The sequence below is a fragment of the Pholcus phalangioides genome, unplaced genomic scaffold (genome assembly GCF_987345545.1).
Source record: "Pholcus phalangioides strain wild (caught in Gottingen) unplaced genomic scaffold, Ppha-v1.0 ptg000015l_1, whole genome shotgun sequence".
In the NCBI taxonomy this organism is placed as follows: Eukaryota; Metazoa; Arthropoda; class Arachnida; order Araneae; family Pholcidae; genus Pholcus; species Pholcus phalangioides.
Window position 1 is genome coordinate 67359309 of NW_028301608.1, and position 12963 is coordinate 67372271.

Consider the following 12963-nt stretch of genomic DNA (forward strand, 5'->3'; position numbering starts at 1 on the left):
TATTCGTTGATTTTTGATTACGAGAAGGGCGACAGTACGAAGCTTGTAAAACATGAAATTGGGTTCAGGCTGGTGTCATTTTTTTGAGTGGAGTGTCTGTGCTATGCCGACTTTTGACAAAGACAGAGGAGTACAAATATTGGCAAAATTCTGCCGACAAAAGAGGAATCTAATTTATTTTTGGTTCTGTGAGAGAAATTACGAATAACTGACGTTCTCCCCAGGGCCGCAACGAGATGCGTGGTCACCTGGGGCAAGTGCGCATTTTGGCACCCCTTTGTAATGTTGAAGGTAAGGTTTGAGAATGAAATTTGCGCCCCCTCTGGTCCAGCGCGCGGGGCACGAGATCCGTCTGCTCCCCCCCAAGTTACGGCTCTGGTTCGCCTCCTCCATTAGAAAACAAAAAGTGAAGATGTAACGAAATATTTTCGCACACTTGTTGCTGGTGATACGTTGAAACTTACAGGCGTACAACTAGGAACATGATCGCAACGTATTGGAGGTGAGGGGATAAACTTAATTTTTCTGCTTTCAAAGTTGCAAAAAGTGCTTATGCACAGTATATCTCCTTGAAAAACTTCACCCTGCTACTGTGCCTCTAGTTCCAGCCATATTGAACTTCCTCCAACTCTTCTTATGATTGGGGGGGAGGGGAATATGGAAGGGCATTATGTTTACCCATGCATACAAAAGCGACATGATATTCACAAATATACGGATAACCCTTCAATCGTAATTCAACTTCCCTCCTCCCAACTGTGGCTCTCTTGCATTTTCAGTGTATCTCCGTCATAGGCGTCTGCAGAATTTTCTCGAGGGGGTAGGAGTTCAAAATTTTTTCCTTCTGGGGGGGGGGGGAGAGGTTACGTTTTTCCTGCAAAATAACACTATAATCTCGGTTTGAGGGGAGGTATTAGAACCTCAATATCCCCCCCCCCCCGTACGCCAATGATCTTTGTCCACGCTTATGCTTGTGATAAAAAGTAATCAGAGAGGGAATCCCCTTCTTATTGGTTAACATAGCATATAAAAGGTATTTAGTTTCGATATAGCATTTTTTTTACCGAAATAATTTTTTTCGAATTTTTGGTTGACTTGGAGGAGGGGATACGGACCCTCTATGCACCTCCCTGTTTACGCCTCTGCTTATGACGATATATTATCCACTATCCTATCTCCTTATAGCTATGATATACGTGTACTTGTGGTCTCTTGTTCGTGACTATATACTCGCTGTCGGAACTTTCAATGGGAGAATCGGAATCACCTGAATCCTCATCAAACAAAATACGACGAATTTCTTCATACACGAGACTTTCTTTAGGCATTTTCCAAATCGAAAGTGATGCTTCAAATCGATAATTGACCACTTAAACATAGAAATGATAAATATTTAAAACTCTCAAGAGTAAGGAAAAAGGTCAACCTATTCACGTTTGGATAGAAATGGAATGCGAGTTTTGAAGAAAAATATCTATTAGTAAAACCAACGTTGACCTTTGGATAAGATCGTATCTGTGGGGAAGAAAAGGGGCTGGCCATTTTCTGAATGCACTACCTAGAAGCGATAGAAAACTCGATTTGGGAGCCATACGAAAACTTTACAATCAATTTTGTTGTATGTATTCACGTACTAATCCGGTGCCAGTGTACTTTATTTGGAACACTCCCATAAAAACAGCCCACTTATAAGGTATTATCTGCTTCGTAAGAAAAAGAGAGGTAAAATCACTATGTGGAAGTGTCCCTTTTGCGAAAATGAGTTTTTCAAACTTGACAATGAAAGGACATAAATCCCCTGAACAAATTACAGCCGTGCCTTTTTTGCTCACGTTGACTGTCTTCTTATCAATAATCCTAACCCCAGTTGGTAGTAACCGCAGATGTTTATCAAAACGCTAGATCCGTAGAAAATGAGGAAGTCTCATGCTCAGATACTACTACAATCGGGCAACAATCAGAGGCGTATTTACTGTTTTGCCTCCCTTCTTCAATTCTATTCTAATATTCTTGACCACTTATTCCTAGAATTCACCACCCTGGGAAATACCCGTCTTGGACTCCCGCTCCTGTGAAAACGCCTGTGTCTGTAAATCAGTAAATCACGCTTTGGGCCACTCGCATGCTGGCATACTGCTTCGGTCATTCACGTGCTCACACAATCTCTACGTTCCCCCCTTTTGGTCACTCACATGATAGCATACGCTCTATGCCACGATTTTGATCGCTCACTGACCTGGCATAGTCGCTCTTTAGGTTACGTTTTGGTCATCCACATGCTTGCACCCCATCAAGGTCACGATTTTGATCGCTCATTAACCAGGTCCCTCGCTCTGTAGTTCTTTGCTTGGTCATTAACACGCTTGCAACAATTCTAGGTCACGATTTTGATCGCTCACCGACCTGGGGTCACTCGCTTTCTCTTTTGGTCATCCACGTACTTGCACACGCTCTAAGTCAGGGTTTCACAATTCCCAGGCACCAGGTCACTATGACGAATATAGAAATTTGGCGTTGGTGCCTAAAATATTATATGTTTGATTGCTATATGGATGATATGTTATCCTAACACTTCAATTTAGCAAAGTTTTTGGTAATTATGTCAGTGTGTCTACCAACATGGAGAAGGGTTGCTGAGCCCTAGATAAGCTGAAAAAAATCATTATTTTCAAAATAAAGCCATTATTTAAAAAAAAATGCTTGGCTCCTATGAAATTTGGTTGGTGCTTAAATTATTTTTTGATTTGTCAAGCCCTGCTCTAGGTCACTCACTCTCTAGGCAGAAACTGATTTATGATTTTGCCACTCTTTTCACATTCTACTAATTTTCTCGGCCACTCATTCCTCAAACCTGCCGCCCTTTGCTATAGCTCGCTAGGCTCCCCCTGTAACAATGTGTTCCCCCCCCCCACATTCTTTATTTAGGTGGGTTCTTTTATCATTGCACGGCCATTTTATGCACGAAAATGGGCATAATTGAGCCTGTGCAGTCTGGTGCCAAATCCTAAAGGCAGCCGTCCCAGAAGGAAGTCAAATCGTATTGCTACAGGTTTGTGTACTAACCTCTCAACTAACAATCAAAAACCTTAGTAATACGCTAAAGAAATAAAACAACACTTGCAAAATTGTGCACAAAATGAAATATACTACTTAGTATTATACTACTATCACGGGCTCAGTTCATGTGCATGTTAATGTCCCTTTGCAACATGCCCTTATGTTTTTTTACACAAAAAAACGTACCGTAATGTTTTTGCTTTTTACAAAATTTTCTTCATTGCTTTTACAGTTCTAGTAAATAATATCGGTCGGCGATTAGTCATGTTTATCCAAACATAGAGGGTTTTCTTTGTGTGAACTGAAAATATGCGTATTGATGACGAGGGCCGCAACTGGGGGGGGGGGGGGGGACAGGCGGACATGGTGCCCCGGAGGAGTGGGCGCTAATTTTTGCGGCTTGATTTTCCAACTCCCAGAATCACAACAAAGTGCTTTTATACATTTTTGTCACTTAAATTGCCACCCCCTCAAATTTTCCGTCCGGGGCAGCTGTCCCTCTCTAACGCATGATCCAAATATATAACCATTAGAGAAAGTAACAGAACTTGCGAAGCATATGGCCGTTAGGAAGGTTGTGAACGTTTTCAAGCAGGACCGTTCCCAGTTTCATAGTAAAAATTCATTTCAGCTTATGTAGAGAATCTTTTCATGTTTTTCATTCGATACGAGGGGGCATCATCCCCATAACAATAATTGTTACAATAGTACATTAAAATTCATTTTCACTTCTAAAAATCTTATTAGGAGTAAAATACTTCTCCGAATTTTGGGTAAAGGAAAGTTCTTTTCACGAGAGTATCGCCATAATTGTAATAAAAAAGAATAAAACATTTTCTGAAAATTTCAGGAGATGGAAGCTTTCAGAAGTTCAGTACGGATAACATTACACAAATGACACAGAACTTTCGGAAATCTAGCAATGTTCCAATTAATAAATTGCCAGGATTTTGTTCAGATAGAACACCTGTTATGACAGGCTCAATAAATTGTGTTGGTACGCAACTAATAAAACAAAATTATTTGATGCTGCGTGTCCTTTTTTTTGCACATAAGCTGGCTCTAATTGTAAGTCAAGTTCCAGGAAAACGCAACAATCGCAAAAGTACAAGATACCATAAATTCTAAATATCTAAACAATATAATCTATTATAAGCAATAAAATTTAACACATCTTGATAATTTTAAAATTACTTTCCCAAAATTATTTCGCCAACGTCGTGGGTAACAACATGATAGTGTAACCTCTCGTTTTGTTGTATTGTTGCAAACAACAGTCAGCTTTATCGAAGTGGAGCTTCCGGAATCCAACTGATGGGGCGTATACGCTTGTCTTTCTCGTTCCCGCCTCTGACGACAGCTGTCAATCAACCCTCCCTGCCCTTTCACAAAAATGTCTTATATACCCATACCCCCCATCTCGGCCGGCTACGAGCGGTTTGGCTGTTTGCATGTAGAGCCGTCTACGGCCGGATTGGTTTTTATAGAGTTAATACCCCGAAGTTACGCGGTAGGAGGCATGGCCGCTGTGGTGGCCGAGTGGTCATAGGGATGGACTCGCTTCGCGAGGTCCCGGGTTCTAACCCCACATTCGCAACAGCGTTGGCCGGCTGGAGATGGTTTTCTGTGGTTCCCAACTTCAAGGCGCGAATGCAAGCCGATCTCCCCTTTAAAAAGTCTTGCCACATAGAGCAACAGACCTACAAAAAAATTACAAATGTAATTCAATCATAACACATCGCTCACTTCTGAAATATAGATGGCAGCACTGAAAAATCAAACACACTACATATACACCACACAGTTAAACTTCCGGCACAACTCACTAGGTAGTAAATCGCCCATGGATGGTGATAGACCTGAGTTTTGAAAGAAAGAAAAGGTAGAAGGGAATGAAGACTCTGTGTGCAATCGAATACGCATAAAAGTCTCAGCGGTACGATTTTGCGTACAAATAACGTGAAAGTCCGTTGTAACGACAGTTCACAATCAGGGAGAAAATTGTCGTTACTACAGACTTCTCATTTTTAACGAAATTTATTTTCCTACACTGTTGAAACATATAAATGGGGGGGAAACCAGCTTTTAATTTACCTTTCTCCCCCCCCCCCTTCCTTTTTTAACTACTTTTGTTGAAATATGCATTTAGAGAGATATGCATTTAGAGAGTTTATGCCCAGTGCTGTCTTAACCCATGGGCCCACCCGGGCACCTAAAGGGAAGAGGGGGCCTCTTCTCAAAACGAGGAGTAGTTGCATTTTTCGAGAATTTTCTAAATAGGTCCTCAGAAAAATCACTTGACCTGCGGGGGGGGGGGGGGGGAGCATGTCCAGCAACATTTTAAAGCGGAGAAAATGATTAGACCTGTTTACCTGGGTTCGGTTTTGAAGATTCCAAAAAAGGAGGGGCGAGGGGGAAAGGGGTTTACCAGAGGTAGTGGCCCACCTACCTAACCATCACAGCTACAGATAAAATTATGTGTTCTTCCACCTCCTATATAGATAACAAGATAAGATACAGCATATGGTTCTCTTATCTATGAAGAGACTGACATGCCCCGTTTATAAACACCTATGAGTATGGTGAAGAGATTAGAAAAATGTCACTCTCTCCAGTCTCCATCTTATGTATTATTCTTAAAGAAAGGGAGAGGAAAACATGCTTTTAAAGAATTTACGTTGCCGATATAGCGAATGTGTTCTTATTTTCATCCATAAGTTATATATATTCGCTGTAAGCGGGTATTTGTTGTATCTTCAACATTAGCTCTTTGACAATCACTTGCGAATTACTCGTAATAGCGAGATTCTCATTAGGGACCATTCAAGTATTACGTCAGCATCGACGGGAGGGGGAATTTCGGATTAACTGACTTTTGACTGCGGGGGGGGGGGGGTCATCAGTCACATTTATAAGAATATAAAATATTCTTAATCCAAATATAGCAAAGTTCACTATAGCAGTGTCAGAAGGCGGTAGTCAGATCGGGGCCGTAATTAGGAATTTTACCGCCCAGGGTAAACATGATACAGCCGCCCGAGGCAAAAATTATTTTGCCGCCCCAACAACTTTAAAATTCGATAATTTTGTAACTGTGTTCTCTGTTCCCACCTAAAACTACCGTCCCTTAAATTTTTCCGTGAGGAGCAGTTGTCCCCCCCCCCCCAGTTCCGGCCCTGGGTTAGACTCCTTATGTATAGGTCTCCCTCCCAATGAGAGGCGTACGCAAGATCGACCTTTGGAGGGGGGGCACGAAAAGCTTAGGGGGTGGGTCGCAATGAATTTTTTAAAGAGAAATTTTGAGTTCTTAGCCTTCAAATATCATTGAAATTAACGGAAATTGATTATAATAACATATAAAGGTATTTTAATAGTAAAAAGTTATAAAGGTTATAGTTATAAAGGTATTTTTAGACATTTTAATTTTTTTGAAATATTTTGATGCATCAAAATGAATTTTTGATCGTCTGGGGGACAAATAGAACTTGTACGGGCTCCCCGTACAGTACGTGTCTGATCTCAATATGCGTTAGGATTGGGGGAGGGGGCAAAGCGGACGAAATTTTGCTGGCAAGGGGGCAGGGAGAGAGGTTAGAGTTTTGCTGACTTTTGTCCCTTATAAGCCGTACTCGTTATAACGGACTTTTACTCTATTAGTTACTTTGGGCGAAACTCAGGATTTTATACTATGGAAAAGTATTGAATTCATTAGTATGGAAGTGCATAGTAATAGGAAAGCACCATATAGTAGTTATTTTCTTATATGACTTTATATGTGAAATGTAACTTGCTCTGTGATGCAATTATATTATTTTATGGTGGTCTGATCGAATAAAACAATTCTTACTTGACGATCACCTGATAATCTATTCTATCGCAGCAACTATCCTTTGATTTGTGTGAATTTAAAAAAAATTGAATTTTTTAGAAAAAAAAATCGTGCAAATCGGGTTAGTGTAAGTTGTGGTGTTGGTATTACTGTACGTCACGAAAAATTGAGTAAATTGATTGAAAAATGATTAAGCTGACCATATTTTCCAGAGAAAAATACACTATAGTAGTTGTAAAAAAACTATAGAAACTGTGAGAACCTACATACGAGATAAGCAAAGTCACTAATTATTGCTGAAATCACTGAAAAATTGTCAATAGTGGGAAATGAAGCAATAAACTGAGTTCTAAAAATGCGTTCAACATGACAAACATGTGAGATGAATAAAAAACCTTTATTCATCTCACATGAATCACCTTGAATAACCCTGTGAATTTGGCTTCTTAGCAAAATTCACAAGTTGTACATAAAACGCAATAGGACCTTACCTGTACAAAAACGCATCCGGGGGCCTGCCTCATCGGGGTGCCACTATTTATTTATTTATACAATATTGTTGGCCCTTGGGCCTATACAAGAGGATGCGATTGAGAATGACAAAGATATTGTTTGATGTTGGATAAAAAACTAGTGATAGAGGGAGATTCAACAATAGAGCTTGGGAGTTTGTTCCATTCACCAATGGTATGAGGAAAGAAGCTGTATTTAAAGCAGTCAGTGGAAGCAAAAATAGGTTTTATTTTAAGGGAATGGTCGAGTCTTCTAGAGATGTAGGATGGTTTGGCTAAGATACCAGAAGTATCCATGTTGAACTGACCATGGAAAATTTTATAAAGCAATGTTAATCGAGAGATGAGACGAAGAGTAGAGAGAGGGAGGAGATGAAGTTCATTTTTAAGTTCGGACACAGAAATGAAAGATGACCAGCAGTCGTGAACAAATCGGGCGGATTTATTTTGAATTGATTCAAGTTTGTCTGTATTACTGGAGGTGTAAGGGTCCCAGATTTCAGCGGCGTAGGAGAGGACGGGGGATATATAAGTTTGGTAACAGAGAAGTCTGATATCCCGAGTAGAGTGTTTAAGATTGCGGCGGAGGAAGAAAAGTTTGTTAAGACACTTCTGGTAAATGTAGTCGATGTGTTTGTTCCAACGTAGGTCGGCTGAAATAATGACACCAAGGTATTTGATATGTGAAACTTGGGATAACGGTAAATCATTGATGGAGTAGGAATATTCAAGAGGAAGAAGTTTACGGGTAACTTTCATGTGAACCGTTTTTGAGATATTCATTGTCATTTGCCATAGGGAACACCAGTCGGCGATGGAAGCCAGGTTATGTTGGAGAAGTTCTTGATCAGATTGATGGTGAATGATACGGTAAATTACACAGTCATCAGCAAAAAATCTAGTGGTGCAGTTGAGGGATTGAGGAAGGTCATTGATATAAATTAGGAAAAGTAACGGGGAGAGGACCGATCCTTGAGGGGTCCCAGACTTTACGGAGGCGGATGATGAGTTATGATCATTAAAATGAACAAACTGTTTACGGTGTTTTAGGAAAGCCTCCACCCAATTAAGTAATTGAACGTTAAGGCCAAGGCGGGAGAGTTTGAGGAGAAGTTTATCGTGGGGAACTTTATCAAAGGCTTTAGAGAAATCTAGGAATACGATATCAGTTTGTAGGTTTTTATCAATGGCTTCAGAGAGGTCGTGGATGAAGAGGGCCAGTTGAGAGGTAGTAGAGAGAGATTGTCTAAAGCCGTGTTGGTTGGGGAAAAAGAAGCTGATGGAGTCTAAGTGGATACGGATTTCTTTTGCTACAATATGCTCGAAGATTTTACAGCAGGAGGAGGTGATTGCTATTGGTCTGAAGTTAAGGGGATTGGAAAGTGAACCCGTTTTGTGGATAGGAATAATTTTATTGATTTTCCAGTCGTTCGGGAGGGTAGCAGAATTTAGTGAAACATTGAACAGGATTAAAAGATAGTCGGCGGCTTCATCAGCACAGAATTTAAGAATAGAATTTGGGATGTCGTCAGGGCCAACAGAATGGGGTTTCAGTTTTTTCAAAAGTTTTAGGATACCTTGTTTGGAGAAGGATATAGGGAGTGAGTTGTGGATAGAATCAAAAAAAGAGTATTGGGGAGGAGAGGGGTCTATTGAGAAAACCGAGCAGAAAGCTAAATTGAATTCGGTAGCCATCTCTGAAGGAGAAAATGTATATTTATTTGAACTTCTCAGGGAAGTGGGACCAACAGATTTAGGTCTAAGGTAACTCCAGAATTTTGTTGGATTGGTTTTTAAGTAATGGGGTAGAGAATGAGAGAGGTATCTGGACTTTTGGACGGAAATGAGGTTTCTGAGGTCTCGGGTGGAGGCTGAAATTATGGATTTGAGTGAATTGGATTTGTTAGTTTTATATTTGAAGGCGATTCGGCGGATTTTCCTCTTTAAATGAATAATATCTCTGGTGATCCACGGATTAAAAAAAGACTTAGGAGAAACATTTTTAATTGGAACTGTAGCTAAGCATTTGTCTATAATACATTTAAAAGAGGTCCAGAGGGTGTGGATATTGTTAGAAGAGGATATGGATAAGAAATCATTGAAGTGAGAGCGAAAAATATTTTGCATAAGTGGATAATTTGCCTTGTTGAAATTACGTTTAGGGGCGAGTTTGTAGGATGGGATAGAGTGGCGGAGGGAAAAGTTAATGACTGGGATATTATGGTCGGAGCAACCCTCAAAGATGGAGGTGGAAAGGACTGAAATTCGATTGGAGGTAGCAATGAGATCTAAGGTAGAGCTGGAGTAGAGGGTGGTTCTTGTGGGTTCAAAAATGGATTGGACCAAGTTAAATTTAAGGAAGATATCTAGGACTTTGTTATTAATTCCGTGATTGCCGGACAGGGATTCCATATTTTTCCAGTCAATGCCGGGAAGATTCCAGTCTCCGGAGATAAGAATAGAATGTGTGTTATAAAATTTTTCAAGAATAATTTCCAGTTGTTCAAAAAGGTGGAAATCAGGAGAGGGAGGGAAATAGACAGAAAAGATGGCAAGTGGGGGACAGTTGGGTTGAAGCCATTCGGCCCCAACAATTTCGAGTTCGGAATCTAATAGAATTTCAGTTAAAGGGATAGATTTTTTGAAAATAAGTAAGACCCCGCCCCCCCGAGAGTTTCTATCCTTTCGAAAAGCATTGTAATCGGGTGGCAAAATTTCGGAATTAGAGATTGTATTATTTAGCCATGACTCTGTAACACCAAGAAAATGGGGATTATGGATGAGTAAGAATGATTCTAGAAAATCAGTTTTATTTTTCAGGCTGCGAGTGTTAACAGTTCCCAACTGGAAGGTATTTTTTAATTTGGAGGTTGTGTAGACGGAAGGGTTGCTCGGGGGGAGTAGCCTAAAGGGGGTACAGAGGAAATATGGGAGGAGAGGGAGGGCATAGAAAGGTTCGAAGCAGCATGAGCGGGGAAGATGGGGCGGATATCATTAATATCGGGATCCCAGACATATTTGGTATTATTTATGAGTGCAAAATTGTTTATAAGTTTTACTTTAATGCCTTCGTCACGGTATTTTTGACTGACTCTCCAAATTTGACCACGAAGCTTGCGTGTATCGAGAGAGAAATCTTCTGAGATAGATATGTTGCTGTTTTAAGTTTTGAGGCATTTTTTAGAATCTCACTTTTAATTTTAAATTTGTTGAATTTTATTATGGTAAGTCTGGATCCGTGGGTCTTTTTGGAACCTAATCTGTGACAGCGGTCTATCTCACTAGGTGAAATATTTATGTCAAGGTGATCAGAACAGCATTGGATGATTTTGGATTCGAGGGTGGAGGAGGACTCGAAGTCAGATTCTTCAGGAATGTTTCGGAAAATCAAGTTATCCCGTCGAGAACGATCCTCAAGATCGATGACTTTATTGGTAAGGGAGGATTAGAGTTCAGAGAGATTAGAGGAGAGGTCGTAGACTTGGCTTTGGAGTTCCTCTACTGGGGAAAGTTTCTCCTCAACTGCACTAAGACGGTGGGATAGATCACTTAGCTGATGACTGAATGAGTCCTGTTTTTGGGTGAGGAGGGTAAGTTTGTCAAGAATGGCTACTTGGGTGTCTTGAATATTACGGAGAATGGATGAGTTATCCGAAAGAGTCGAAGATTCAGACGAAGGATTTGATCTATTTTGAGAGCGTGTTGGGGAGTGGCTGACCCTAGGCCCAGGGTTGGATTCGATATCTCCCGCCAGTAGAAGCAAGCTAGCCAAGTGGGTAAAAAGGACAAGAGGGAAAAAGGGAAGAGGTTTTGAATGGAACAATTTCGAATGGTGGTGACAAGGACCGGAGCGAAAAGGGTTTTTCTTTAAAGCACACATATATTTTAAATAAAAAATTGATGGTTGAGCAAAAAATAGAAACACACAGTACATAATAATTTTAAACGTCGGATGCAGGATCGACACAAAGAATATTAAATTTATAAAGATTAAATAAGTTGGTATGAAAATGTGAAGCGAACTAACCTGTAAAAATAGACTTGAATATAACATTTTTTTTGACGAAATGTCGATCCTGCATCGTGAAAGTCCATGGGTAGCGACACTTAAATACAAGCGGTGAAACGCCCACTTCGACAGCGAAATCCAGGTGGCAGCAGTAGTTGCGAGACGAGACCACTCTTGGGGAGGGGTGGTTTGGCGGCTACGTTCCGAATCGAATGGTGACGTCATACGGCTCTAGTATCGGGAGGAGATGGCGGAGAAAAACCCAGAGACGGCATGACGAGTATTTTTTCCTCCCAGAAGTGTACAGTAGAGTAGAGTCGATGGTTCCCGCAGGTTTATCACCAAGAAAATCTGTAAAAATAGACTTGAATATAACATTTTTTTTGACGAAATGTCGATCCTGCATCGAGGATACTATAAAGTACGAACTGTTCCAACGAAATACCGCAAAAACTTCTGGACCACAATGGGTTAATATTTATAGTCAGAGGCGTACGCAGAATTTTCTCGGGGGGGGGGGTCCAATTTTTTTTTCTTCTCGAGGGGGGGGGGGTACGTTTTTTTCCTGAGAAATAACACCATAATCTCGGCTTGATGGAGGCTAGACCCCCCCCCCCCTGCGTACGCCAATGTTTATAGTCATAATATTATAATTTATGAGTTGGGATATATTATTAAGGATGGGATAGATTAGACTGGGATAAATAAAGAACAAGAATGCTAATCAGCGTGGAAAAAAGTGATGATGAGCATAACTGAGAGGGATGACGAATTCCAGCGGCTGAAATTCAATTTAATCCAATTCCTGCTCGTGAATGAACGAGTCTCATAATGATGATGGTTTTGTTTCCAAAACTAGCTGGCACTGACAGTGGTTGGTTTTTTAGGTCTTCCATCAAATCAGAAAAAAAGGTAAATAATAAAATAAATATAATATAATTTATATGTATATATATATATATAATATATTACCTTACTCTTATATATAAATGTGAAAGTATGTATGTCTGTTTGTATACAAATCTATAGCTGATTTTGGGGCCTCAACAATCACTTTCGGAACGTTTACTTTGGTTACCGTGGCTTCCAACAATGCGTTTCAGACGTGTATATGTCTTTACAATGGTTTGTCGCATCTTTAATGCTGCCATTATAACAGTTTATTCCTTTATAATGGTTTGTCACTTTTCCAATCCACCCAGTAATTGAAGAAAACCCGGGAAGCGCCGGGTATTGTGGCTAGTATATAATAAATGTAAATAAATAGATGTATTCATAAATTTTTAGGAAGAAAATGAGCTATTCTAGAAGTTTCAAATGCACTGCGAAAAAAATATGACGTGAAAGGAAAATTTCAATCATTGTTTCGAAAACGAAACCAAATATCAAAAACCCAGTAATTTAGCTGTATTTTATGAGGAAAATGTCTGAGAAAATTATAGATTGTGTACTATCCTACAACTCAGGTCTGTCGCCATGGCATGGGCGGAGATACGGAAGGGGGGGGGGGGGAGCATGGAGGCATTGCCCCCCCCCCCCCTCCAACATCAAAGATG

At 40.2% G+C, this 12963-nt stretch overlaps 1 protein-coding gene across 1 annotated transcript; it reads right to left on the reverse strand.

Moving 5' to 3' along the window:
* Window positions 1–1166: 1166 nt before the first annotated feature.
* LOC149076574 (uncharacterized) lies at window positions 1167–11278 on the reverse strand. Its single transcript, XM_089242255.1, has 3 exons — window positions 10868–11278; window positions 10591–10825; window positions 1167–1369 (listed from the first exon to the last, which is right to left on the reverse strand). The coding sequence occupies exons 1-3, from the start codon at window positions 11276–11278 to the stop codon at window positions 1167–1169; spliced, it is 849 nt and encodes a 282-aa protein (XP_089098381.1).
* Window positions 11279–12963: the final 1685 nt, after the last annotated feature.